The 16,550-nt window shown below is 48.4% G+C and overlaps 1 protein-coding gene across 1 annotated transcript in view; it reads right to left on the reverse strand.

The window, feature by feature from the left end:
• LOC137286744 (cullin-5-like) overlaps nucleotides 1-16,550 on the reverse strand; it is a 59,136-nt gene that overhangs the window by 28,207 nt on the left and 14,379 nt on the right. Inside the window, exons 3-4 of the mRNA XM_067818726.1 lie at nucleotides 1,299-1,401; nucleotides 980-1,165 (exon numbers count right to left, since the gene is read on the reverse strand). Of these exons, the coding sequence (XP_067674827.1) occupies nucleotides 980-1,165; nucleotides 1,299-1,401 (289 nt within the window). The remainder of the gene's footprint in view (nucleotides 1-979; nucleotides 1,166-1,298; nucleotides 1,402-16,550) is intronic.

The following is a 16,550-nucleotide window of genomic DNA, read 5'->3' on the forward strand; positions in this document are numbered from 1 at the left end:
CTGCCTCAACCACTGAGACATTACAAAATCACTGATATTTGGAGGACATGCTGCTGTGTAGTTCCTCAGGAAAAACCAGTATATATAACTAGACTCAGTGGCAACCTAGAAACACCTGCCTTCATTGCTAGTCTCAGAGGTTCCTCAGAAGGACCTGCCTTCATTGCTAGACACACTAGTTCCTCAGAAGGACCTGCCTTCACTGGTAGACTTAGTAGTTCCTCAGAAGGTCCTGCCTTCATTGATAGACTCACTAGTTCCTCTGAAGGACCTGTCTCCATTGTTAGACTCACTCGTTCCTCAGAAGCACCTGCCTTCAGTGGTAGACACACTAGTTCCTCAGAAGGTCCTGCCTTCATTGCTAGACACACTAGTTCCTCAGAACAGAAGGACCTGCCTCCGTTGCTAGACTCACTAGTTCCTCAGAAGGACCTGTCTCCATTGCTAAACTCACTAGTTCCTCAGATGGACCTGCCTTCGTTGCTAGACTCACTAGTTCCTCAAAGGACCTGTCTTCACTGGTAGACTTAGTAGTTCCTCAGAAGGACCTGCCTTCATTGCTAGACTTAGTAGTTCCTCAGAAGGATCTGCCCTCATTGCTAAAGTCCCTAGTTCCTCAGAAGGATCTGCCTTCATTGCTAGAGTCAGTAGTCCCCCAGAAGGATCTGTCTTCATTGCTAGACTCACTAGTTCCTCAGAAGGACCTGTCTTCGTTGCTAGACTCACTAGTTCCTCAGAAGGTCCTGCCTTCATTGATAGACACACTAGTTCCTCAGAAGGACCTGCCTTCATTGATAGACTCACTAGTTCCTCGGAAGGACCTGTCTCCATTGCTAGACTCACTAGTTCCTCAGAAAATCTGCCTTCATTGCTAGACTCACTACTTCCTCAAACGACCTGTCTTCATTGCTAGACTCACTATATATTCAGATGAACCTGCTTTCTGAGCTAGAATCCATAGTTATTCAGAAAGACTTACCTTCCTAACAAGGCTCTCCTCTCCTCCTTGTGCCTTCTTGGGCATGCTGCTGTGTAATTTCCCGAGTAGGTTGGCCTCTAGTTGGTTGAATGGCTTGGGCAGGTAGTTACATTGAGTGAAGAACTTGCCCCACTCTGCAATGTATGCTCGCAATAAGGCTGAATCTTCCTTGTGTTGAAGCACACGCTGCAAGCAAGAACGTGAATGTGAGAGAATTCTAGGCTACCTTTTAATAACTACAGCAAACAGTATCAATATGATGTTTAGGTCTGAGATAATTGTTAGGCTCAGCAGTTTCCCTGAGGACTGAAGTACTTACTGTCTGTGCCTGTTTGATGAAGTCCAGAATGTCATCCTGTAGTGCTTGGTAGATTTTTGGCGGGCCATCTTTCTCATCCCACATACAAACAGAATGTACAGCCCTGAGCAAACAGAACAGTATACTTCAGTGTGTACTCATGTAACCATAGATATAGAGAGCACTCTGCTACCTGGGTCAATCAACTGTGAGGCTTGAAACACTCAGCAATATTTTGGCAAGAATTAGGAGTCAAGAGGAATATGATAATGGACCTCCATCACTAAGAAATGGAAACCCAAGTGAGAGCTGGTGTTTAGGTGCTCTGAATGTGAGTAGTATATACAATGGGGGTTTTAAAACACTTTCAAGAAAAGTCTCTACAAAGCCTTATTTACTAAATAAGGCTTTGGTTGGGCCCTTAGCTCTTGCTACTATTACCCCTACTACTTAACGTGTGTTGGAGGTAACACTGTGCCTATATCACGTTTATATCAATGAAACAGTTTAACGTGAACCGCCTACGATCACTTTGGTGTTCGTAATAAAGGCTTGCTGGGCTTTTTGTATCCCCTGTTCTATGTACTTTTTTTTCTCGTCCTCGCTGATAGCAGACTTACGAGACTTGGACCGAATATCTTGTTTCATTCCGTTATATTTTTTGAGTTCAGAGAGGATTGAACGAAACTCCTCTTCTGAGATCTTACTGTCAGAGAGTGCCGTGGAAATACGCTCACTCACTGTGTTGAGCTTTGCTTCGGCCAGAACCCTGATCTCGTCGTGTTTCAATGCCTTACGATGCAGTCTGCGTGATACTAACTTAAGCGCCAACCCTGCCAACCCTGCCACCCCAGCTGTTATTTCAATACCTAGCACTATAGGTGCGGCCACGATGGTAGCTAACAACCCAACACCTGCTGCCCCTAGTCCCATGCTGGTTGCCATAAGGGTAGTGTCAGCCCCGTCCACGATATTGAAAGCTCTATTGTACTTCTTACATAGTGCTTTCCGCGTGTCACGGTCTTGTTCTAGTTGGCGTTTCACATCACATAACTGCCTCAAGCGGAACCCATCTACGGTTTCCAGCGTCTTCGCTACTTCCTCTACGACTGGGTACAGACCCATCCTATAATATATATTTTGAAAGATATTTTAATTGGGTTTCAGTTAATACTCTATCAATGTATTTGAAACCTACAAGGGATAGATTATAACTAATGCTAAGAGGTGAGAGGTCAATAGACTTTTCTGTTGTAATAAAAACCCCACGGAGGCTTATTAAACGGTTTATAGGACCCGTGGGGGTATTCCGTTGTATAACAATACGGCAATATTGATCTACGTGTTCGGTATACCAGTGTATTATCAACCCGGGTAAAATTTGTTGTCCTTTCCAGGAGTTTTCATTGTCAAAATACATAAAGAAGACTTCTATGATGATTGTGTAGGAGTAGGATGTTCTATCAAGAACACTCTGGATATAAAGATTACTGTTAAATGTTAATTTATGATCTACTGTTCCAGTACTTAACAAAATTTTTTCTTCCCTAACATTTATCTTGGCTACTTTATTCACGTTATGCTCCAGAATGAAATCCCCGGGCCAGATACCGTTATTCCTAATCTTAGAGACAAACCCTAATCCCCCCCCCCCCTCTTTTAATGTGATATAAGGTGAGGCGAGTGTTAAGTTGATCAGCCATTTGGGCTCTTTTAAATCTGATAACGACACCCGTCTGTACACGTTGTCTTTGAAGTGCAGGATGTATAATTCATCTTCCTCACCAGGCTGATCGAATCCCTCCGTATCTCCTAGGTCGTTAAGTGTAGTGTTGGGATGATGACTGGTCATTATTATACTATTACGATATAATTTCCAACTGGTTTTTTGATAATAATTCAGGGGTGAACTTCATACCCATGAAGTGTATGTTGTCAGGCAGGAAGATCTTGGTTAGTGATATCTTGTTTTCCACGATCACGTTGACCCCCTCCAGACTGGTGTCGGCTCCAACACCCACCCGCACGTAAACGTTGCAAACTTGATACTGGTGTCGTTTCACCCACCCGAGTTTGATCCCATTCACGATCTCGACATCATTCCCCGATGGTTCCCCTAGGTAGACTTTGATGATCAGTGTTGAGTTTGCCGGTAGACTCTCTAGTATCTTGACCACGCCTTCGAATTCAGACACCAACTGCAATGTCACGTTTTGTATGGTCAGTTTACTCGATAGCATGTGGGCTGCCATAGTGTTGAGTGGGCTGACGACTACGCTACGTCTCTGAGTTGGGACGTAAGCCACGAGCAGGGTTCCATTGTTCACGACTTTGTTTAGGTGGTTGTCTTTGTTATCAGTAAACACGTAAGGGGAGCCGAGCCTAATATTGAGAAACCAGTCGTCTTTATCGGGTAACAACACCCACTTGTCATCTTCGGTGAAGACGAGCATATATGGCTTGTTTCGGGCGACGGTAGTGCTCTCAACATCGTCTAAGTCGAACAGTTTACCCCCGAACGATGGGTATATTATCCAGTTATTACCGGTGTTGACAAGGGTGTACTTAGTGTTGATTTTTGCTCTTGTGGTATCTACTATATCACTTAGGGTTCCACCGGAGGGGATTTCAACGCGTTTGTAAATGTTGTTTTTCAGTTGCAAGGCGTACGATTTACCATCTACTCCAGGAGCGTCGAAACCGCGCGTGTCTCCGAGGTCGGAGAGCCCGATATTGACGCATTTTTTCACTCCGGGCCCTTGGGCGCTGGTCATTTTACATGAAGCGTTAAGCTGAGGTATCCTATATTTACAGGATTATGATTTATATCTAACACCGATATTATCAGCTCAGATATGTTGCCCTGGGTTAATCTCTTATACTGCCGTGGTGAAAACGACTCGGTTCTACCGTCGTTGTATTTCTCAGTTTTCACCGGCACTGCTCTCAGTATAGTGGAAGGGTGACCTCCTTGAATGTTGTACGTTGTGCTCACCTGACCGAGATGAATGTACAGCTCTCGGTACGGTACTAGGTCGGGTAACTTCGTGCCTGTGACGGTTGTTGTTGGTTTTATCTCGTCAGGAGACATACCGAGTATCCTCGCTAATGGTCGGCCGAGCCTCAAGGGGTTTCTTCCGTTGTTGATTAACACCACTGTGCCGTTTGAGTCGTTCATCTTGAGTTCGGCTCCCAGGGGTTTGAAGACCTCGTCGTTTAGAGAGCACACGCTGTAGTAGCCGTCAGTTATCTGACTGCGAGCCCCACTGACGAACAGCTTATTGTTGCTGGCATTGATGTTAGTCCATTGCGGTAGGTAGGTGATATCGCAGAGTGCGACTTCGAGTTGACCTGACGTGTTATCGATCGCGTGCGTCAGCTGAACGGCCTCACCGCTCGTTATTCCTGGAAGTGTTATGTACATATTATAATATATAAATTATATATTATAATATGGATTTAGCACACTTGAAAATCGTGGTGGAAGGTAGTACGGGGTTTAAAACAACCTTTATTAATATCTTTGAAAACTATATCGTGTCCGTTAATAACGCGCAGGCGGTGGTAAACTGGAATCAAAACCCAATGCAGTTTTGGCAGAACCAACTCAACTTTGCTGTGTGGTGTGCGACGACAGGGTCGGGTGTGACACCAGACTACGGTATAGACGAACTGAGTAAGGCGGTTATTTTGTTTCATATTTATTATCAAACGAGACGAATATTGAAGGAAATAAGTGCTCCTCTTCCCCAAGATAAAGCGTGGAGTATGACGAATAACCCCTATGATAAACGAGCTTATGAACGTGTTTGTGGGGAGTTTGAGATTCCAACGAATAAAGACTTTCGCCTTCCTGGTGTGAACCATGGTCTCGGTATAGTTCTCGTGTACTTCTACAGGTCCGGAACATATCAGGCCGGTTCTAAAGATGGTTCATACAACCCAAACCGTCATACATTTACAGGCCCCACAACGAATGAAAAGATCCATGTCAGCTGTATAAAGCAAACCAATCCTGATGCAGCCACAGCCTGGACTAAAATGATCTCAAAAACATCGAAAGAATTCACTCGTGCTGGTACAATACGCTTGAACGACTCGATTCGAACGTACGTGTGGGCGCTGTTGGGTGCGCAGTCGATGACGCGTTCCAACATCCTCGGTAAGGGAACTGCTTACGACGCTCAGAAACAGTTCGTTTCCAACGTTCCAACGCTATCAATTCTCCAGTTGATCTCCCGCGGGCCATCGACCGTTACCAAAACGTGTTAGAATACGCCAGATCGAAAGTCAACTACGTGTTCGGCGTGGGGCTGTACATGGCTCCGAGTGATATGCAACTGAGAGTAAAAAAAGTGGTGGGTTATAACAACAAAATAGTCATAGCCACGGCGGATCAAAAGTTGGGTATCAACCCCGATATTAACACCCCCTATATCCCACACATCCCACCACGTGAAACGGGTATAGTGGCGCCACCCCCAGAGTCTAAAGTTCATGTGGAGGTACCCCCCACACACACCCATATTCAGGCCTCCAATCACATCGATAGTAAAACGGCCCTGGTGGTTGTTGGGGTAGCTTTGGGACTTATTTGGTTAAAGATTTCTTAGCCGCTACGTACACCAGACCCGCCACGGCGACGATGGCTGCCCACATGTTTTGACTGAGCCACATGGCAGTTTTAGCAAGAGCGCCCAACAACCACGAGACGATGCTACCCAGGATGCCGGGGAGGGCTTCGGCGGCTTTACCAGCCAGTTTAGCTAGGCCTTCCCCGAGTTTTTTTATCCAGTCTTTAACACCGCCGGTAGGTGTGGGAGTTCCCCCGCCGCCGGCAGGCCCCACAGTACCCCCTGTCAGTGACACCACCAAGGTTGATATGATGAAACCCAATGCAGTCAGAATGCTGGCGATGGTGATCCCTTGCTCCCGGAACAATATCCGAATCCTGTCTGCTAACGTGGTGTCTCGGTGGAGGACTTGATTGATGGTTTCCCGCACACGGTTGGTCTGGGATCTAAGCTTTTCTTTGTAGCCGGACGCTGTCTCCAACCAGGTCTGCCTTTCATCTTCCAAATTACGTATTCGTTCCTCGATGGTGGCTTTCATAGACTCGTCCTCAGTTTCACCGAGTTTTTTCTTTTCATAGGCGATGTGGTCGTCTATCTCACTCATTTTGGCCGTGCTTTTCCAGAGCTGACCACGAATGGTTTGCATCAACAGGTCCAACCCCTTCAGTTCCCGAAAGGTAATTTCGAGACCCGGAAAGGGCTTGTTCTCGTAGTCGGCCAACACCTTTTTAATATCATAAGTCATGTTTTGATCCGATGGGGCGTCCCTGATGCCTTCCAGACTTTGAACTAACTTCGGAGGAATCTTAGGTCGCGCGCCACTGTAATCTATGAAGCCTAGTTCATCGCGGATAAAGTCACTCCCATGTCGACTGCTCAGTGTTGATAAAGCAAGTGGTTCTCTCTTGCGTTTTGTCACGAGATCGATATCCGGGCGAGCCTTCAAACGCAGCGTTTTATTGATGATGGTAAACTTGGAATAGTCCCTTCCCAACGGCTTGATGTTGTCTCTATTTTCAACTGCGTTGTAATAATCGTCGACGGCGCCCTTAATGAGTTCGACAGCCGGCTGTAGGCCAGTACTGAATGAGGTCTCCTGGTCATCATTGAATGCCTGGGCACTATCGTCCCACATATCATCCATAGGTATGTCTTCATCCATTAGTATTAAAAATATATTTCCTTTATATAACAATGTACGGCAGAAAATTAGATCCTTTCAGAAGATTGAGAGAGCCATTAGGCGCCAGAGCCGTGCGCCAGTCGGTGACCATCACCAACAATCCCAGCAAGATAGACCAGAATCAAACTCTGCTGGTTAGATTTCCAAACCTTGGTGAGAATGACCTCATTGTACCAGGCACTGTTCGACTGGCGTTCAATATCACGTTGACCTCCGACAACGACAAACACGAGCTAGTGCGGAACGTGGGTCGAGCTATCATCAAGAAAACGACCGTCAAGATCAGCGGTAACGAGGTGTTGAGCATCGACGACAGCGACGTGTTTCACTGCTACGGGGATCTCTGGAAAAGCAAGGGAGAACGAGTCAATGATGTGTACCAGGGCATCAGCAAATCAACCCGGTCGCGCATAGGGTATGCCTTCACGCCAGACCAGCTAGACAAGCTATCGGACGGTGAAAAGGCCATCGCTCGAGCATACGGGAATCGATTCTGCGTGCCGCTCGACTTCGAGTTGCTCACGGGACACGCGCCGTTTTACCAGGCCGCGCTGGGTGATAGGCTCGAATACGAGCTCACGTTTAACGACTATAGCAAAGTAGTGCGTACGCCGAACGGTGATGAGGCCAGTTATGCCATAGACAACATCTCTCTGGAGTTCGACATGGTCACTAGCCCGGAGCTGGCCAGGCAGGTTCGAAGCCAGTACTCTGGGAAGATGGCTATCCTGTACGATCGCGTACTGAGGCATAGATCAGTCGTGCGAGATAAGAGCGACACTGTGTGGAATATCAACCTGAACGTGCCGGCGCGATCGATGAAAGGTATCCTGGTCGTCCCCGTGGAGGATTACGAGCCATTCCGGAGGGACAGCGAGAAGTTTTTCAACCCCGAGATTGAAAAGGTGGAAGTGACCATCGAGGGCGTGCCCAACCAGCTGTTCAGTCATGGTATGAGACCACACCAGCAGTGGGATGAGATAAAAAAGCTACCAGTGGGGGATTATATAACAAAGGACCTGGACCTCGGCTCCGTGCAGATCGGTGAATACCTGACCACCAAGTACGCCCTATGGTTGGACATGCGATCCACGGATGATGATAAACTGCACGGTAGCGGGCGCCGTATAGATAACGGCAGCGAAGGGATAACCATCCAGATTACTAAGAAGGCTCAACCCGCTGGTAAGTTGAAATTATATCTGTACGTTATTATGGACGCGCAACTTAATATAGACAATGGGAGATTCGTGCAAGCTATCTACTGAGTGGGGGACACCCCCACACCCCCCACTCCCCACTGACCCACACTGCGCCATAGTGTGCGGGCAGACTGGCTGTGGGAAGACCGTTTTCGTGTTGGATATGTTGGAGGGTTACTACAAGGATGTGTTCGATAACATCATTATCATGTGTCCTACTCTGAGCATGAATAAAACGTACGCGCGACCTTGGGTGATGACGGACCCGGACGTACACAAAATCGACCCTGGAACACGCCTGCAGGACTGGTTGAAAGCTCTTCACGAGAAATTTAAAGGGGAACCGACGCTGTTCATACTGGACGACTGCAGCGCTAATCGCGAGATAACAAAAAAGAGAGACATGCTATCGTACCTGGCCTTCTCCGGCCGGCATGCAAATCACAGCGTCTGGGTGCTAACGTAGAAGTTCAACTCGGTGTTGAAAGACCTCAGGGAGCAGACGCGATGGGTGGCCTTATTTCACTGCAAGGACAGGGATTCGTTCGAGGAGTGTTTGAGAGAGAACGATGTGATGAGCAAATTAGAACGGGAACGGGTGAAGAAACAGCTCGCTGAAACTAAACACGCAAAGCTCGTGCTCAAGACCGACCAACCAGTAGCATATAGGGTGTGCTAAAGCTAAGCAAAGCTAAGCAAAGCTTAGCAAAGCTTAGCAAAGCTAAGCTAAAGCTAAGCAAAGCTAAGCAAAGCTAAGCAAATGCTAAGTATAGCTATGATATTTGAAGTGTTTGTCGTGTGCAACTTAACCTTCATTTCTCTGTGTTTTGTCTGCATCGGGTATTATATAGTTAAAACTAAATCTTACTTGTTATATTATAAGATGGAGTGTGAGGAATTGCTCGAACAATTGTTGGTGGAGGGTTCCCACACTGATGATAAGCGAGAGAAACTGGTGGCGTTGGCTGTTGGCGGCAAAGCCAAACATTACTTTGGAGACTACACTCCGGATAAAATTCACAAAATGTCAGCCGAAGAAATCGATAAGCTGTACGCTAGATACGAGTCCCGGCTCGGAGCAGAAATGACAAAGACAATAGGATCGGCTATGACCCAGATATACACCGGTATTGTATCATACTTCCTTCCCATTCCACCAGAGCGCCGACTTTACCTGTGGGAGGACCTCGAGAAAGACCCTTTTATCGAACACGCCGTGAGTTCTATCAGCTGCGGGCTGTACCACAAATATGGTATGTTGTTGGCTCCAGTGACGGCGGCGATTATCACGGCAAAGCATTGTCAATTTGAGAGAAAAAATGATAATAATAGTATAGATGGATGCCAGGGAGGAGGAGGAAACCCCAGTGGTGGTACCCCCCACAGTGAGGGAAGTGACTCCTTCACAGGAGACCAGGGAACCAGTGGGGGAAGTGACCCCAACAGTAACCAGACAGAAGAATCCTAAGAGAGTAGCTGCCGGTAAAAAACGGTGGTGTAACCAACATAAAATTATTACAGTGACCAACCCCCGACTGTTGTTGGCTGTAGGCGTAACTGCTGCCTTGGCTATCTCGTGGTTATATACACGTGAGGGAAACCCTCACCGTGAGGTGGTACCTGAGGTGGTAACCCCCACTGTTGGGGGTGTGGGGGGAACCCCCACTGTCGACCCGCATATCATGTTATAATTTAAAATATTTTTATATATACATAATGTCTGAGGGCAAAACGTTCGTCAACGACGCATACCACGCCACAGTGGTCGCCAGTCTAGCAGTAGGGTACGCTCGGTAGGGTACGCGAGCTTCACGCCAGACCAGCTAGACAAGCTATCGGACGGTGAAAAGGCCATCGCTCGAGCATACGGGAATCGATTCTGCGTGCCGCTCGACTTCGAGTTGCTCACGGGACACGCGCCGTTTTACCAGGCCGCGCTGGGTGATAGGCTCGAATACGAGCTCACGTTTAACGACTATAGCAAAGTAGTGCGTACGCCGAACGGTGATGAGGCCAGTTATGCCATAGACAACATCTCTCTGGAGTTCGACATGGTCACTAGCCCGGAGCTGGCCAGGCAGGTTCGAAGCCAGTACTCTGGGAAGATGGCTATCCTGTACGATCGCGTACTGAGGCATAGATCAGTCGTGCGAGATAAGAGCGACACTGTGTGGAATATCAACCTGAACGTGCCGGCGCGATCGATGAAAGGTATCCTGGTCGTCCCCGTGGAGGATTACGAGCCATTCCGGAGGGACAGCGAGAAGTTTTTCAACCCCGAGATTGAAAAGGTGGAAGTGACCATCGAGGGCGTGCCCAACCAGCTGTTCAGTCATGGTATGAGACCACACCAGCAGTGGGATGAGATAAAAAAGCTACCAGTGGGGGATTATATAACAAAGGACCTGGACCTCGGCTCCGTGCAGATCGGTGAATACCTGACCACCAAGTACGCCCTATGGTTGGACATGCGATCCACGGATGATGATAAACTGCACGGTAGCGGGCGCCGTATAGATAACGGCAGCGAAGGGATAACCATCCAGATTACTAAGAAGGCTCAACCCGCTGGTAAGTTGAAATTATATCTGTACGTTATTATGGACGCGCAACTTAATATAGACAATGGGAGATTCGTGCAAGCTATCTACTGAGTGGGGGACACCCCCACACCCCCCACTCCCCACTGACCCACACTGCGCCATAGTGTGCGGGCAGACTGGCTGTGGGAAGACCGTTTTCGTGTTGGATATGTTGGAGGGTTACTACAAGGATGTGTTCGATAACATCATTATCATGTGTCCTACTCTGAGCATGAATAAAACGTACGCGCGACCTTGGGTGATGACGGACCCGGACGTACACAAAATCGACCCTGGAACACGCCTGCAGGACTGGTTGAAAGCTCTTCACGAGAAATTTAAAGGGGAACCGACGCTGTTCATACTGGACGACTGCAGCGCTAATCGCGAGATAACAAAAAAGAGAGACATGCTATCGTACCTGGCCTTCTCCGGCCGGCATGCAAATCACAGCGTCTGGGTGCTAACGCAGAAGTTCAACTCGGTGTTGAAAGACCTCAGGGAGCAGACGCGATGGGTGGCCTTATTTCACTGCAAGGACAGGGATTCGTTCGAGGAGTGTTTGAGAGAGAACGATGTGATGAGCAAATTAGAACGGGAACGGGTGAAGAAACAGCTCGCTGAAACTAAACACGCAAAGCTCGTGCTCAAGACCGACCAACCAGTAGCATATAGGGTGTGCTAAAGCTAAGCAAAGCTAAGCAAAGCTTAGCAAAGCTTAGCAAAGCTAAGCTAAAGCTAAGCAAAGCTAAGCAAAGCTAAGCAAATGCTAAGTATAGCTATGATATTTGAAGTGTTTGTCGTGTGCAACTTAACCTTCATTTCTCTGTGTTTTGTCTGCATCGGGTATTATATAGTTAAAACTAAATCTTACTTGTTATATTATAAGATGGAGTGTGAGGAATTGCTCGAACAATTGTTGGTGGAGGGTTCCCACACTGATGATAAGCGAGAGAAACTGGTGGCGTTGGCTGTTGGCGGCAAAGCCAAACATTACTTTGGAGACTACACTCCGGATAAAATTCACAAAATGTCAGCCGAAGAAATCGATAAGCTGTACGCTAGATACGAGTCCCGGCTCGGAGCAGAAATGACAAAGACAATAGGATCGGCTATGACCCAGATATACACCGGTATTGTATCATACTTCCTTCCCATTCCACCAGAGCGCCGACTTTACCTGTGGGAGGACCTCGAGAAAGACCCTTTTATCGAACACGCCGTGAGTTCTATCAGCTGCGGGCTGTACCACAAATATGGTATGTTGTTGGCTCCAGTGACGGCGGCGATTATCACGGCAAAGCATTGTCAATTTGAGAGAAAAAATGATAATAATAGTATAGATGGATGCCAGGGAGGAGGAGGAAACCCCAGTGGTGGTACCCCCCACAGTGAGGGAAGTGACTCCTTCACAGGAGACCAGGGAACCAGTGGGGGAAGTGACCCCAACAGTAACCAGACAGAAGAATCCTAAGAGAGTAGCTGCCGGTAAAAAACGGTGGTGTAACCAACATAAAATTATTACAGTGACCAACCCCCGACTGTTGTTGGCTGTAGGCGTAACTGCTGCCTTGGCTATCTCGTGGTTATATACACGTGAGGGAAACCCTCACCGTGAGGTGGTACCTGAGGTGGTAACCCCCACTGTTGGGGGTGTGGGGGGAACCCCCACTGTCGACCCGCATATCATGTTATAATTTAAAATATTTTTATATATACATAATGTCTGAGGGCAAAACGTTCGTCAACGACGCATACCACGCCACAGTGGTCGCCAGTCTAGCAGTAGGGTACGCTCGGTAGGGTACGCGAGCTTCACGCCAGACCAGCTAGACAAGCTATCGGACGGTGAAAAGGCCATCGCTCGAGCATACGGGAATCGATTCTGCGTGCCGCTCGACTTCGAGTTGCTCACGGGACACGCGCCGTTTTACCAGGCCGCGCTGGGTGATAGGCTCGAATACGAGCTCACGTTTAACGACTATAGCAAAGTAGTGCGTACGCCGAACGGTGATGAGGCCAGTTATGCCATAGACAACATCTCTCTGGAGTTCGACATGGTCACTAGCCCGGAGCTGGCCAGGCAGGTTCGAAGCCAGTACTCTGGGAAGATGGCTATCCTGTACGATCGCGTACTGAGGCATAGATCAGTCGTGCGAGATAAGAGCGACACTGTGTGGAATATCAACCTGAACGTGCCGGCGCGATCGATGAAAGGTATCCTGGTCGTCCCCGTGGAGGATTACGAGCCATTCCGGAGGGACAGCGAGAAGTTTTTCAACCCCGAGATTGAAAAGGTGGAAGTGACCATCGAGGGCGTGCCCAACCAGCTGTTCAGTCATGGTATGAGACCACACCAGCAGTGGGATGAGATAAAAAAGCTACCAGTGGGGGATTATATAACAAAGGACCTGGACCTCGGCTCCGTGCAGATCGGTGAATACCTGACCACCAAGTACGCCCTATGGTTGGACATGCGATCCACGGATGATGATAAACTGCACGGTAGCGGGCGCCGTATAGATAACGGCAGCGAAGGGATAACCATCCAGATTACTAAGAAGGCTCAACCCGCTGGTAAGTTGAAATTATATCTGTACGTTATTATGGACGCGCAACTTAATATAGACAATGGGAGATTCGTGCAAGCTATCTACTGAGTGGGGGACACCCCCACACCCCCCACTCCCCACTGACCCACACTGCGCCATAGTGTGCGGGCAGACTGGCTGTGGGAAGACCGTTTTCGTGTTGGATATGTTGGAGGGTTACTACAAGGATGTGTTCGATAACATCATTATCATGTGTCCTACTCTGAGCATGAATAAAACGTACGCGCGACCTTGGGTGATGACGGACCCGGACGTACACAAAATCGACCCTGGAACACGCCTGCAGGACTGGTTGAAAGCTCTTCACGAGAAATTTAAAGGGGAACCGACGCTGTTCATACTGGACGACTGCAGCGCTAATCGCGAGATAACAAAAAAGAGAGACATGCTATCGTACCTGGCCTTCTCCGGCCGGCATGCAAATCACAGCGTCTGGGTGCTAACGCAGAAGTTCAACTCGGTGTTGAAAGACCTCAGGGAGCAGACGCGATGGGTGGCCTTATTTCACTGCAAGGACAGGGATTCGTTCGAGGAGTGTTTGAGAGAGAACGATGTGATGAGCAAATTAGAACGGGAACGGGTGAAGAAACAGCTCGCTGAAACTAAACACGCAAAGCTCGTGCTCAAGACCGACCAACCAGTAGCATATAGGGTGTGCTAAAGCTAAGCAAAGCTAAGCAAAGCTTAGCAAAGCTTAGCAAAGCTAAGCTAAAGCTAAGCAAAGCTAAGCAAAGCTAAGCAAATGCTAAGTATAGCTATGATATTTGAAGTGTTTGTCGTGTGCAACTTAACCTTCATTTCTCTGTGTTTTGTCTGCATCGGGTATTATATAGTTAAAACTAAATCTTACTTGTTATATTATAAGATGGAGTGTGAGGAATTGCTCGAACAATTGTTGGTGGAGGGTTCCCACACTGATGATAAGCGAGAGAAACTGGTGGCGTTGGCTGTTGGCGGCAAAGCCAAACATTACTTTGGAGACTACACTCCGGATAAAATTCACAAAATGTCAGCCGAAGAAATCGATAAGCTGTACGCTAGATACGAGTCCCGGCTCGGAGCAGAAATGACAAAGACAATAGGATCGGCTATGACCCAGATATACACCGGTATTGTATCATACTTCCTTCCCATTCCACCAGAGCGCCGACTTTACCTGTGGGAGGACCTCGAGAAAGACCCTTTTATCGAACACGCCGTGAGTTCTATCAGCTGCGGGCTGTACCACAAATATGGTATGTTGTTGGCTCCAGTGACGGCGGCGATTATCACGGCAAAGCATTGTCAATTTGAGAGAAAAAATGATAATAATAGTATAGATGGATGCCAGGGAGGAGGAGGAAACCCCAGTGGTGGTACCCCCCACAGTGAGGGAAGTGACTCCTTCACAGGAGACCAGGGAACCAGTGGGGGAAGTGACCCCAACAGTAACCAGACAGAAGAATCCTAAGAGAGTAGCTGCCGGTAAAAAACGGTGGTGTAACCAACATAAAATTATTACAGTGACCAACCCCCGACTGTTGTTGGCTGTAGGCGTAACTGCTGCCTTGGCTATCTCGTGGTTATATACACGTGAGGGAAACCCTCACCGTGAGGTGGTACCTGAGGTGGTAACCCCCACTGTTGGGGGTGTGGGGGGAACCCCCACTGTCGACCCGCATATCATGTTATAATTTAAAATATTTTTATATATACATAATGTCTGAGGGCAAAACGTTCGTCAACGACGCATACCACGCCACAGTGGTCGCCAGTCTAGCAGTAGGGTACGCTCGGTAGGGTACGCGAGCTTCACGCCAGACCAGCTAGACAAGCTATCGGACGGTGAAAAGGCCATCGCTCGAGCATACGGGAATCGATTCTGCGTGCCGCTCGACTTCGAGTTGCTCACGGGACACGCGCCGTTTTACCAGGCCGCGCTGGGTGATAGGCTCGAATACGAGCTCACGTTTAACGACTATAGCAAAGTAGTGCGTACGCCGAACGGTGATGAGGCCAGTTATGCCATAGACAACATCTCTCTGGAGTTCGACATGGTCACTAGCCCGGAGCTGGCCAGGCAGGTTCGAAGCCAGTACTCTGGGAAGATGGCTATCCTGTACGATCGCGTACTGAGGCATAGATCAGTCGTGCGAGATAAGAGCGACACTGTGTGGAATATCAACCTGAACGTGCCGGCGCGATCGATGAAAGGTATCCTGGTCGTCCCCGTGGAGGATTACGAGCCATTCCGGAGGGACAGCGAGAAGTTTTTCAACCCCGAGATTGAAAAGGTGGAAGTGACCATCGAGGGCGTGCCCAACCAGCTGTTCAGTCATGGTATGAGACCACACCAGCAGTGGGATGAGATAAAAAAGCTACCAGTGGGGGATTATATAACAAAGGACCTGGACCTCGGCTCCGTGCAGATCGGTGAATACCTGACCACCAAGTACGCCCTATGGTTGGACATGCGATCCACGGATGATGATAAACTGCACGGTAGCGGGCGCCGTATAGATAACGGCAGCGAAGGGATAACCATCCAGATTACTAAGAAGGCTCAACCCGCTGGTAAGTTGAAATTATATCTGTACGTTATTATGGACGCGCAACTTAATATAGACAATGGGAGATTCGTGCAAGCTATCTACTGAGTGGGGGACACCCCCACACCCCCCACTCCCCACTGACCCACACTGCGCCATAGTGTGCGGGCAGACTGGCTGTGGGAAGACCGTTTTCGTGTTGGATATGTTGGAGGGTTACTACAAGGATGTGTTCGATAACATCATTATCATGTGTCCTACTCTGAGCATGAATAAAACGTACGCGCGACCTTGGGTGATGACGGACCCGGACGTACACAAAATCGACCCTGGAACACGCCTGCAGGACTGGTTGAAAGCTCTTCACGAGAAATTTAAAGGGGAACCGACGCTGTTCATACTGGACGACTGCAGCGCTAATCGCGAGATAACAAAAAAGAGAGACATGCTATCGTACCTGGCCTTCTCCGGCCGGCATGCAAATCACAGCGTCTGGGTGCTAACGCAGAAGTTCAACTCGGTGTTGAAAGACCTCAGGGAGCAGACGCGATGGGTGGCCTTATTTCACTGCAAGGACAGGGATTCGTTCGAG

This window comes from Haliotis asinina, chromosome 6 (genome assembly GCF_037392515.1).
Source record: "Haliotis asinina isolate JCU_RB_2024 chromosome 6, JCU_Hal_asi_v2, whole genome shotgun sequence".
In the NCBI taxonomy this organism is placed as follows: Eukaryota; Metazoa; Mollusca; class Gastropoda; order Lepetellida; family Haliotidae; genus Haliotis; species Haliotis asinina.